This window comes from Entelurus aequoreus, linkage group LG05 (assembly GCF_033978785.1).
Source record: "Entelurus aequoreus isolate RoL-2023_Sb linkage group LG05, RoL_Eaeq_v1.1, whole genome shotgun sequence".
Classification (NCBI taxonomy): domain Eukaryota; kingdom Metazoa; phylum Chordata; class Actinopteri; order Syngnathiformes; family Syngnathidae; genus Entelurus; species Entelurus aequoreus.
The window spans coordinates 77,716,798-77,729,297 of NC_084735.1; the positions used below are offsets into that span (position 1 = coordinate 77,716,798).

General features: G+C 37.6%; 1 protein-coding gene across 2 annotated transcripts in view; it reads right to left on the reverse strand.

Moving 5' to 3' along the window:
- Positions 1-12,500, reverse strand: part of rabep1 (rabaptin, RAB GTPase binding effector protein 1) — a 47,647-nt gene that overhangs the window by 3,655 nt on the left and 31,492 nt on the right. Inside the window, exons 14-16 of one of the 2 annotated variants that reach the window (XM_062048969.1) lie at positions 9,372-9,561; positions 8,906-8,961; positions 6,326-6,424 (exon numbers count right to left, since the gene is read on the reverse strand). In XM_062048969.1, coding sequence (XP_061904953.1) covers positions 6,326-6,424; positions 8,906-8,961; positions 9,372-9,561 — 345 coding nt within the window. The remainder of the gene's footprint in view (positions 1-6,325; positions 6,425-8,905; positions 8,962-9,371; positions 9,562-12,500) is intronic. The other variant, XM_062048970.1, reaches the window with a different exon arrangement.

Consider the following 12,500-nt stretch of genomic DNA (forward strand, 5'->3'; position numbering starts at 1 on the left):
TATATATATGTATTTTATTATATATATATATATATATATATATATATATATGTATTTTATTATATATATAATAAAATACATATATATATATATATATATATATATATATATGTATTTTATTATATATATAATAAAATACATATATATATATATATATATATATATATATATAAAATAAAATACATATATATATATATATATATATATATATAATGTATTTTATTATATATATATATATTTTATTATATATATATATATATATATATATATATATTTTATTATATATATATATATATATATATATATATATATATATATATATATATATATATATATATATATATATATATAAATTAAATAAATACTTGAATTTCAGTGTTCATTTATTTACACATATACACACATAACACTCCTCTCTACTCATTGTTGTATTTGAAAGTGCAATGCTTTGCAGCCAGTAGCACAGCCTTTGAAGGAGCGTAGGTATGGGCAGTGTAATATTCTGGGTTGGACTCTGAGGTCCGAGAGCCAGCTCCAGCTCGTGGTGCCCAGGACGAGACTTAAAACCAGGGGAGACAGGGCCTTCTCTGTGGTCGGCCCTAAACTCTGGAACACTCTGCCCCTCCATGTTCAAACTGCTTCCACAGTGGAGTGTTTTAAGTCTCGTCTTAAGACCCACTTTTATTCTTTGGCTTTTAACACTACGTGAGTTGTGTGGTCTTCTGTCCTCTGTTGTCCTGTGTGGTTAGGGTTAGGGTTATAAATTTTGATGTCTATTTTACTGTTTTAATTGGTTTTACCCTTTAAAATCGTTTTTATTCATATTTATTTTTTATATTGTCTCTGTATTGTTTTCTATTCATTTATTCTTTGTTTTTATTCAGTCATTGGTGTAGCATAATATTGTTTTTAATATCGTTTTTAATATTGTTTTTAATATTGTTATTAATATTGTTATTAATATTGTTCTTAATATTGTTTTTAACATGGCTGTGCAGCACTTTGGAAACATTCTTGTTGTGTAAATGTGCTATATAAATAAAGTGGATTGGATTGGATTGGATTGGACTCAATAACCAGGCGAGGTGACGAAGTTACGTCTCTTTACTTCATACTTCAGAACAGACTCCCACACTTGCCGTCAGGGTGCGCAATACAACGTAAACCGTTGGCCAACCAAAAAGTAACCACAGAACACTATAGTGTTCTGTGGTTACTTTTTGGTTGGCCAAGCGGACGTGACGACAGGCTGTCCTCACTCAGGTCCGCACGGACCTGGAGGGGGTGTGCCTTAAGTCCGGCTGGAAATCGGGAGAAATTCGGGAGAATGGTTGTCCCGGGAGATTTTCGGGAGAGGCACTGAAATTCGGGAGTCCCCCGGAAAATTCGGGAGGGTTGGCAAGTATGATCTAGAGGCACTCTGATGTCATACGATGTCCAAAATGTGCTATAAAATAAGCTTTTTTCTTCTCTTTTGCAGTATGGTGCTGGAACCCTCACGACGGTGCATGATATGCGGCGATGCCTTTAGTATTTCGCAGAAATTCTATTCTATATTATATATATATTTTTTTTTTTCATAAAGAAATACAATCATGTGTGCTTACGGACTGTATCCCTGCAGACTGTATTGATCTATATTGATATATAATGTATATATTGTGTTTTTTATGTTGATTTGATTAAAAAAATTAAAAAATTAAATATATATATATATTTTTTTTGTATTTCTTGTGCGGCCCGGTACCAATCAGTCCGCGGCCCGGTGGTTGGGGACCACTGCCTTAAATATTTCGCAAAAATTCTGTATTTTTGAGCCCAAAACTCAAAAGCACGATGATAGTGAAGTCCCTGCAGACTGTATTGATCTATATTGATATGTAATGTATATATTGTGTTTTTTTATGTTGATTTAATAAAAAAATAAAATAAAAACTGAATCCATTTTTAAGAGGGACCATGAATGCAGTGTCACATGATCTCCGACATTTCCTTCAATGTTTAAAAAAAAATAAAAATGAGCGTTTCGGGATTTGAAGCCAAAATTTGCCAAAATCTAGAGGCACTCTGATGTCATACAATACAAAATGTGCTATAAAATCTGCAAAATAAGCTTTTCTTCTTCTCTTTTGCAGTATGGTGCATGACGGTGCATGGTGCCTTAAATATTTTGCAAAAATTCTGTATTTTTGAGCTCTAAATCTAAAAGCACCATGATAGTGAAGTCAAATGAGCTGCAAAATAGGCAACAATCTGCAAAATGAGCTTTGCAGTAGGTACAGTAAAGACTGTGTATGATATGTGTTCAGTAGTTTGCTAATATTAAAAAATAATTCATTTTGGTGGCACTGAGTCAATTTTTAAGAGGGACCATGAATGCAGTGTCAGATGATCTCCAACATTTCCTTCAATGTTTTCAAACAAAAATAGGCGTTTTGGGATTTCTAGCCAAAATTTGCCAAAATCTAGAGGCACTCTGATGTCATACAATGTCCAAAATGTGCTATAAAATCAGCAAAATAAGCTTTTCTTCTTCTCTTTTGCAGTATGGTGCATGACGGCGCATGATGCCTTAAATATTTCGTAAAAATTCTGTATTTTTGAGCCCAAAATCTAAAAGCACCATGATAGTGAAGTCAAATGGGCTCCAAAAGACGCAACAATCTGCAAAATGAGCTTTGCGGTAAGTACAGTAAAGACTGTGTATGATATGTGTTCAGTAGTTTGCTAATATTAAAAAATAATTCATTTTGGTGGCACTGAGTCAATTTTTAAGAGGGACCATGAATGCAGTGTCACATGATCTCCAACATTTCCTTCAATGTTTTCAAACAAAAATAGGCGTTTTGGGATTTCTAGCCAAAATTTGCCAAAATCTAAAGGCACTCTGATGTCATACAATGTCCAAAATGTGCTATAAAATCAACAAAATAATCTTTTCTTCTTCTCTTTTGCAGTACGGTGCATGACGGTGCATGATGCCTTAAATATTTCGCAAAAATTCTGTATTTTTGAGCCCTAAATCTAAAATCACCATGATAGTGAAGTCAAATGGGCTCCAAAAGACGCAACAATCTGCAAAATGAGCTTTGCAGTAAGTACAGTAAAGACTGTGTATGCTATGTGTTCAGTAGTTTGCTAATATTAAAAAATAATGCATTTTGGTGGCACTGAGTAAATTTTTAGGAGGGACCATGAATGCAGTGTCACATCATATCCAACATTTCATTCAATGTTTAAAAAAAATAGAATAGGCGTTTCGGGATTTGTAGCCAAAATTTGCCAAAATCTAAAGGCACTCTGATTTCATACAATGTCCAAAATGTTCTTTAAAATCTGCAAAATAAGCTTTTCTTCTTCTCTTTTGCAGTATGGTGCATGACGGCGCATGATGCCTTAAATATTTCGCAAAAAGTCTGTATTTTTGAGCCCTAAATCTAAAAGCACCATGATAGTGAAGTCAAATGGGCTCCAAAATAGGCAACAATCTGCAAAATGAGCTTTGCAGTAGGTACAGTAAAGACTGTGTATGATATGTGTTCAGTAGTTTGCTAATATTAAAAAAATATGCATTTTGGTGACACTGAGTCCATTTTTAAGAGGGACCATGAATGCAGTGTCACATGATCTCCGACATTTCCTTCAATGTTTAAAAAACAATAAAATAGGCGTTTCGGGATTTGTAGCCAAAATTTGCCAAAATCTAGAGGCACTCTGATGTCATACGATGTCCAAAATGTGCTATAAAATAAGCTTTTCTTCTTCTCTTTTGCAGTATGGTGCTGGAACACTCACGACGGTGCGTGATATGCGGCGATACCTTTAGTATTTCGCAGAAATTCTATATTTTTGAGCCCAAAATCTAAAAGCATGATGATAGTGAAGTCAAATGGGCTCCAAAATACGGAAAAATCTGCAAAATGAGATTTGCAGTAAGTACAATAAAGACGGTGTATGACACGTGTTCAGTAAAAAATAATGCATTTTGGTGGCATTTTTAAGAGGTACCATGAATGCAGTGTCATGTGATCTCCAAAATGTCCAACAATGTACAAAATAAATATTTTCCTCTGCTTTGTAGTACGGTGCTATGACAGTCACGGCAGTGCAGCGTATGCTGTGACGCCTTCAATTTTTTCAAATAGACGTTGCAGGATTTTCAGACGCAATTGATCAAAATCCAGAAGCACTCTGATGGTAGTGTCACATGATGCCCAAAATGAGTCGAGTTTATTTGTGTAATACAATCTGCAAAATAAGCTTTTTTCCGCTTGTCTTTTGCAGTATGGTGCTAGAACAGCCATGAAGGTGCATAAGTGGCAATGCCTTCAATAAAAAAATTTAAAAAATTATACAAAATTTCTATATTTTTTAGCTCAAAATCTAAAGGCATGATCTCCAAAATACTTAATCTGCAAAATAAGTTTTTTTCTTTTGGTTTGCAGTAAGTTTAGACTGTGTATGATATACTGTATGTTCACGTGTTCAATAGTTCACTAACAGTCAAAATAAATAATGGATTTTGGTGATATTGAGTAAATGTTTGAATGCGGTATCAAATGATCTTTAAAATTTCAAAAATGTGCAAATGAAACTTTTTCCTCCCCTCTGAATTATGGCACTAGAGCAGTCACGGCAGTGCAGGATATGCTGTGATGCCTTAAACTTAAACAAATAGACGTTCCGGGATTTTTAGACAAAATTTGCCAAAATATCTAGAGGGATTTTCGAGATCTCCAAAATGTGTGATACAATCTGCAAAATAAGCTTTTTGTCCTTCTCCTTGTGAGTATGGTGCTAAAACACTCAAGACAGTGAGTGAGTAATATGTGGCGACGCCTAAAACATTTCTCAAACAAAATTACCGGCCTAGTGGTTAGAGTGTCCGCCCTGAGATCGGTAGGTCGTGAGTTCAAACCCCGGCCGAGTCATACCAAAGACTATAAAAATGGGACCCATTACCTCCCTGCTTGGCACTCAGCATCAAGGGTTTGAATTGGGTGTTAAATCACCAAATGATTACCAAACGCGCGGCGCACGCTGCTGCTCACTGCTCCCCTCACCTCCCAGGGGGTGAACATGGGGATGGGTCAAATGCAGAGGACAAATTTCACCACACCTAGTGTGTGTGTGTGTGTGTGTGTGACTATCGTTGGGACTTTAAGTTTAACTTAATTTTAAAAATCCTACATTTTTGAGCCCAACATCTAGAGCAGGGGTGTCAAACTCATTTTAGCTCAGGGGCCACATGAAGGGCCGGACTATTAAAATCATGGCAATAAAACAAAAAAAATAAAGACAACTTCACATTGTTTTCTTTGTCTTACTTTGGCCAAAAATCCATGAAGGAAAGAAGAAAGCCATGAAGGAAAGAAGAATTTTTTTTACATATGCATAAAAATTTGTGTTCGTTTGTATTTTTTTTAAAATTTTAATGAATCAAGTAACGTTTATGACAATCTTTTTCCAAAACACAATATAGAATTTGAGATATAACAGGATAATGCATACATTTATGATTTGTTTTCAAAACGGTCACAAAAAAGTGGGACCCCAAAAATTTACTGTGGGACCCCATTTTTATGACTTGATGGGGTCCCTGGGACCCCATTTTGAAAATTCCTAACGCCAACATTGATGGAGTATTGGCAAACTTCAAAATAAGAGTTTTCTTCTTATGGCGGTTTGCAGTATTTGTGCCTGATATGTGTTGTTGTCCTTCACGGTTTGATGATAATTATAAAAAATAATGCACTTTTGGTCATTTTTTGCCAAACTTTGCCAAAATCCAGGAGTGTGTCACAACATCTCTAAACTTTGCAACAGTGTGCAAAATAAACATTTTCCTCTCCTCTGTAGTACAGCGCTTGAACAGTCACGACAGTGCAGGAGATGCTGCGATGCCTTCAAATTTATAACAAACATACATTTTCAAGATCTAAAGGCACATGATCTCCAAAATGTGCAAAATAAACTTTTTGTACTCCTTTGCAGTTTGGTGCTAGATCAGCCACGACAATGCATGGTATGCTTTGATGATATTAATATTTTTTTAATAACAATATTAATAGACATTGAGCCAAGTTTGCCCACATCTAGCGACACTGTGATGTCCCAATAATGCATGATATGCTACGATGACATTTCAATAAATGGATTTATGTATGAAAGGTAACAGAGCATAGATCTTTAATCCGAAATGTATGTTGTTTGTATTTAACAGCAATTGCTCTGCACCGGATAGACAATAGGTCCATTGTCTGCCGCCAAAATACAGTTAGCGTTTAGCGCATATCAGCTCCTACTGTATAAGACGGAAACTGACCTTGACTGCACTGAGCTCTTTAAGATGCTGTTCAAGACTCATCCTCAAGGCCTGGATGTTCTCCAGTGTCTCTGTCTTTTCCGCTAACCTGCTCCGCAACTACACACAAATAAAACACGGTTTGCGAGGTACACCGAGAAATACATTTATTCAAAAACAGAAAAAAAAATATATGGTTTGCAACTCAAATAGTGGCTGGGTGCATTTATTTACTGCAGAGAACACATGGTATTTATTAAAAGGAAGGGTGTTTAAAAAAAAAAAAAGTACTTTAACAAAAGTAAAATGATTTGATAATATAAAAAAACACACAATATATATATATATATATATATATATATATATATATATATATATATATATATATATATATATATATATATATAAATAATATTACATTTATATACATACATATAAGATATATACATGTACAAATATCTACATATATACATGGAGTGAACAAAAATATAAACAACATGAGTTGAACTGCACGAGTTGAACTCAAAGATGTAAAACTTTTACTATGTATACAAACGACTCATTTTTCTCAAATATTGTTCACAAATCTGTGTTAGTGAGCATTTCTTATTCGCCAAAATAATCCATCCCACCTCACAGGTGTGGTATATCGAGATGCTGATTAAACAGCATGATTATTGCACAGGTGTGTCTTAAGCTCCCCACGATAAAAGGCCACTCTGAAATGTGCAGTTTTGCTTTATTGGGGGTGCAGTCAGTATCTGGTGTGACCACCATTTGCCTCAAACAGTGCAACACATCTCCTTGGCAGAGAGTGGATCAGGTTGTTGATTGTGGCCTGTGGAATGTTGGTTCGCTCCTCTTCAATGACTGTGCCAAGTTGCTGGATATTGGCAGGAACTGGAACACGCTGTTGTATACGCCGATCCACAGCATCCCAAACATGCTCAATGGGTGACATGTCCGGTGAGTCTGCTGGCCATGCAAGAACTAGGATGTTCTCAGCTTCCAGGAATTGTGTACAGATCCTTGCAACATGGGGCCGTGCATTGTCATGCTGCAACTTGAGGTGATGGTCTTGGATGAATGGCACAACAATGGGCCTCAGGATCTTGTCATGGTATCTCTGTTCATTCAAAATGCCATCAATAAAATGCACTTGTGTTTGTTGTCCATAACATACGCCTGCCCATACCATAACCCCTCCCCCACCATGGGCCACTCAATTCACAACGTTGACATCAGCAAACTTTTTTCTCACACGACGCCACACACGCTGTCTGCCCTGAACAGTGAAAACCGGGATTCATCCGTGAAAACAACACCTCTCCACTGTGCCAGACGCCATCAAATGTGAGCATTTTCCCAATCAAGCCAGTTACGACGACAAACTGCAGTCAGGTCGAGACCCCGATGAGGACGACGATCATGCAGATGAGCTTCCCAGAGACGGTTTCTCGCAGTTGGTGCAGAAATTCTTTGGCTATGCAAACCAATTGTTGCAGCAGCTGTCCGGGTGGCTGGTCTCAGATGATCAGGGAGGTGCACCTGCTGGATGTGGAGGTCCTGGGCTGGTGTGGTAACTTGTGGTCTGCGGTTGTGAGGCCGGTTGGATGTACTGCCACATTCTCTGAAACACCTTTGGAGACATCTTATGGTAGAGAAATGAACATTCAATTCACGGGCAACAGCTCTGGTGGACATTCCTGCAGTCAGCATGCCGACTGCACGCTCCCTCAAAACTTGCAACATCTGTGGCATTGTGCTGTGTGATAAAACTGCACATTTCAGAGTAGCCTTTTATTGTGGGCAGCCTAAGGCACACCTGCGCAATAATCACGCTGTTTGATCAGCAACTTGATATGCCACACCTGTGAGGTGGGATGGCAAAGAAGAAATGCTCACTAACACAGATTGAGACAGATTTGTGAACAATGTTTGACAGGAATAATTTTTTTGTGTATTTAGTAAAAGTTTACTGAGTCTGTGGTGGTGATCCTGACTTTTCTCTGTTTTGTGTGAATGTTATTGTCGTCTGGGGACTACAGGCAGAAATTAGCCTTTGGCTAAAACCTGACATATTTACATGTTATATATATGTTCATTCATATGTGCTGTCCCTATTTTAAATAAAGAATTGCAATTGAAAAACATTTTTAGATCTTTAGATACATATACTGTATGTATATATTATACTGTATATATACACACACATATATATATGTGTGTGTATATATATATATATATATCTCCATCCATCCATTTTCTACCGCTTATTCCCTTCGGGGTTGCGGGGGGGGGAGAGAGACGCTGGAGCCTATCTCAGCTACAATCGGGCGGAAGGCGGGGTACACCCTGGACAAGTCGCCACCTCATCGCAGGGCCATATTATATATATACACACACATATACATCAATCAATCAAAGAGTATTTATATAGCCCCTAATCACAAATGCCTTAAAGGGTTATATGTATATATATATTATAAGATGTGACTTTAAGGTTTTATTACTTATGTATAAAATGCTAAACGGTCTAGCTCCATATAAAATATAACATATATCATAAACATACAGTATAACATATCACACTTGACATACCTGCTCCTTCTCTGCCTTTGTCCGCTCCAACTCCGTCTTCAAACTGGAGAACGACGCTGTGGGAAGAAGATACATTGTGATAGGATCAAAAACACGGCTCATGGCCTCAGCACGTTGGTTTGAGAATGTGGCAAAGCTGCACAAGCTCGAATTAGTCGTTTGGTAGACCAAAGTGCAGATGAGGTGTTCAGTTAAGCAAGTTTTGCATCGATGTGAGCATTAGTGTGTATTAGAGCACACCTAACACTGTACACACACACTCAAGCTGGTGGGAAGTACATGTTGTCATACCTTCCAAGATGTCTGAATGACAACAAAGGGGAAACAACAGAAACAGAAAAGAACACATCTGGAGGACATCACAACAAATATTCACGGTGGATTCTACCCCAAGTTGATGAGGAATGTTCTCCTCTGACGTAATTTCCTGTTACACCCCCCCAGAGTTTCATCACTGATCACTCACCGATCTCCTCCTTACAGCTCTCGATCTCCAGCTGCAGCGTATCCTCCAGGTTCTCCTTGAGGCACTGCTCTGCCTGGATCTGCTCCTTCAGGAAGAGAATTTCCGCCTTCAGCTTCTCCTCCATGTGGTCGGCGGACGTCCGCAGCGCCACCGTGTCCTCCCGCAGCTGCAACACCTTGGACTGGAGGTCCTGAGGACAAACCACAATGTATGTTTATTAAGGGTGTCCTGATCCTATATTGATATCGGTTTGTTATCAGCAAAAAAACAAGTATCGGATTATATTGGCTTGCATCTTAAATCTCTGATGAAGGCACCGATACAAGCAGTCCTGCACCGTGTTGATTTGTGAAAAGTAGGACAACCAGTTAACATCTAAATGTCCTCCAATAAGCACACAAGGTTTGTCTTTTCTTCTATTTTAGTCAAGTCATTTACAAAAAGTAAACTACAGGCTACTAAAAGCTAGCAGCTACACAGCAGTTAAGCACACAATAGCACACGAGCTAGACATACCTAATAAGTGTCCTAATCAAACAATATTGTAGTTTCCGACCTTTGTCAGTATAAACAAGTATCAAATCATTGTAGTTGCATATTACTTACACATACAAAGTCTCCAAAGCAGAAGCTTATCAGAGTAACCAGCAACAAACGTGTCCGCATTATTCAATTTACTGCATCATGGTCTTAACTTAATCCAATAGGTGTTGCCAAAAAACTCATTTGCATTCTACTTCAATTCAAAGACAGCATAAGTCCATTGCAGATGGTTAATAATAAACAGGTTAGTGTTTTTTCATACCTACCATTGTTCTCTGTTTGACTGATTTATCTTAAACAAAACCTTTTGTAACATTCATCACACCAAAATAATAATTGTATGCTGACATTGTTTCCAACTAATATCGCTATCAGCCAATACCGAAGGCTGCAATGTCGGAATCAGAAGTGTAAAAGTTGTATCGGGACACCTCTAATGTTCATATAATATCAGTGCAGATTACAGAGTAATGTCATATGAATAAAAGGGGGAAAAACTATTACCGTTTACCTGTATTTCACCAATTACTACAGTAATACACAGCAAAATAAAGTCAATGGGACTCTTGTCCTTGTTTCCCTGCAACTTATTTTGCTAACCTACTGTGACCCTAGTGATTCTTTTGAAATAAGATACTCGGGATACAAAAACTAAAATGGATGTACTGGTAATTTCAAACAAATTTATTTGCGGCCTGGTACAATAATTATAATAATAATGTATTTTATTTGTATTGCATTTAACATTTGAACAAGCCATTTAGGAGACCTTCCGGTACGCCAACCAGGGATTGGGGCCAGTATAAATATATTGATGGTGGTTTAATTTGCTTGCTTTTACAGTAAATACAAATGAAGAAGAACAGCGAAAGCAGAATTAATTTTTTTTGTTGAATAATCACTGTAGCGTAGCATAGCATAGCAAACAGAAGTCCGCCCTTGGTCCTTAGCTACCTGAAAATGTGGGCCCTGGAAAACCTTTTTTTGAGTATATCTAACCCTCTTAGTTAGTCCCATGCTTCCGTTCCGCTTGCGGCTCAAACCTAGAGATTGGCACCGGGCTAAAAGCCAAAACTGTCCAATCGATGTTTGCGCAAGCTCTTAAGGTTTTAGGGAGTGAGGTTTACCAACGTACACTTGGCAAAAGTGCACTGGCTGACCTCCGTTACATAAGCACTGTAGCATAGCATAGCATAACACAGCACCGCTTAGCATACACAACATGGCGTAATATAAAACAACCTCGGTTTAATTTGGTTCTTCAAAATGGTTCGCCAACCGAAAAGTTCATACAGAGAAGCAGAGTTCCCCATAAGAATCCATGTAAACAATGGTTCTAGCCTCGACAAAAGTCCCTATTTTAGCAAAAGAAAATGCACACTTTGACAAGAATATATATATATATATATATATATATATATATATATATATATATATATATATATATATATATATATATATATATATATATATATATATATATATATATATATATACGTGTGTATATATGTATATGTGTGTATCTAACAACCAACATAACATGGGAATGATGGCTCAACAATCTCTTTTTTATTCAAACAATATTAAAGCAAGCTTGAATGTCAATATATTTTTTGAACACTCTGGAAGTTTTGGGGTGACAAACAAGCAGTGGCTTCACGTAGTCACCACTAATGTTAGCACAAACGAGCAGTGTGAAGCGATCCTTCATCGGCTTGTGTCCCGGTAGTGCCTTTCCTTCACTGTAACAAAAGGTCCGCTGTGGCATCTTTTTCGGTCTCATCACAATTAAAGACTTGCCCCCTTCGCTGATAAAATCCTTGAACTGAAGGGCTGCAACCAGTCTAGCAACCCGAAGCTATACAGCAAGACTGTGAGAGTTTGGACACATTTAAAACGTTTCTGATCACACAAAGTGATCTCTAAGACAGGCTCACACAGCACCGACCTGCGCAAGGTACGACAATTGTTGAAATAACCTTGTCAGAAGTGCTGCACGCCATCAAAGCTCTTCAAAATGGCCACGCCTTTGTCTACAGGATGTAAAAAGGATGCCACATACGCGCCCATGCCTCTTCAAAATGGCCGTGCCCGTGGACAGGAAGTGATGTCATCAAAATGGCAGCCCCCGGTGGTTTCAAGCAGCATGAAAAGTGAATGAATGAATGAAGCGTTCATACACCGAGACATGGTCCGCACACAGAGGCCTATTTGTCGCGATGTAAACGAGGTCCCACTGTATAATTAATACATAATTAATTACGGCATCTTGCTATACGAATCCACACATTTTTAAATATTTGATATGTATTTAAAATGATTACTCAAAAAGGCGATTTTGGTTTACTGTCAGTAGAATGATCTTGGTTTACTGCTGCAGTCCATTTGGGTTCAATTTGTGACATCATGCTCTTACGCAACTTCTCCGATGCGGACGCCCACTGAGGAAAGACAGAGGCACTAAAAGGCATCTGGTGATGCGTTCGTAGGCGCTTGATAGTGCACCAGTGCGGCTGTGAAATGTTTAAAAAGTGCAGCTTGTTCAACCGCCAACGGGTTGAAAAAGTCACTGGCGTATCCCAGGTG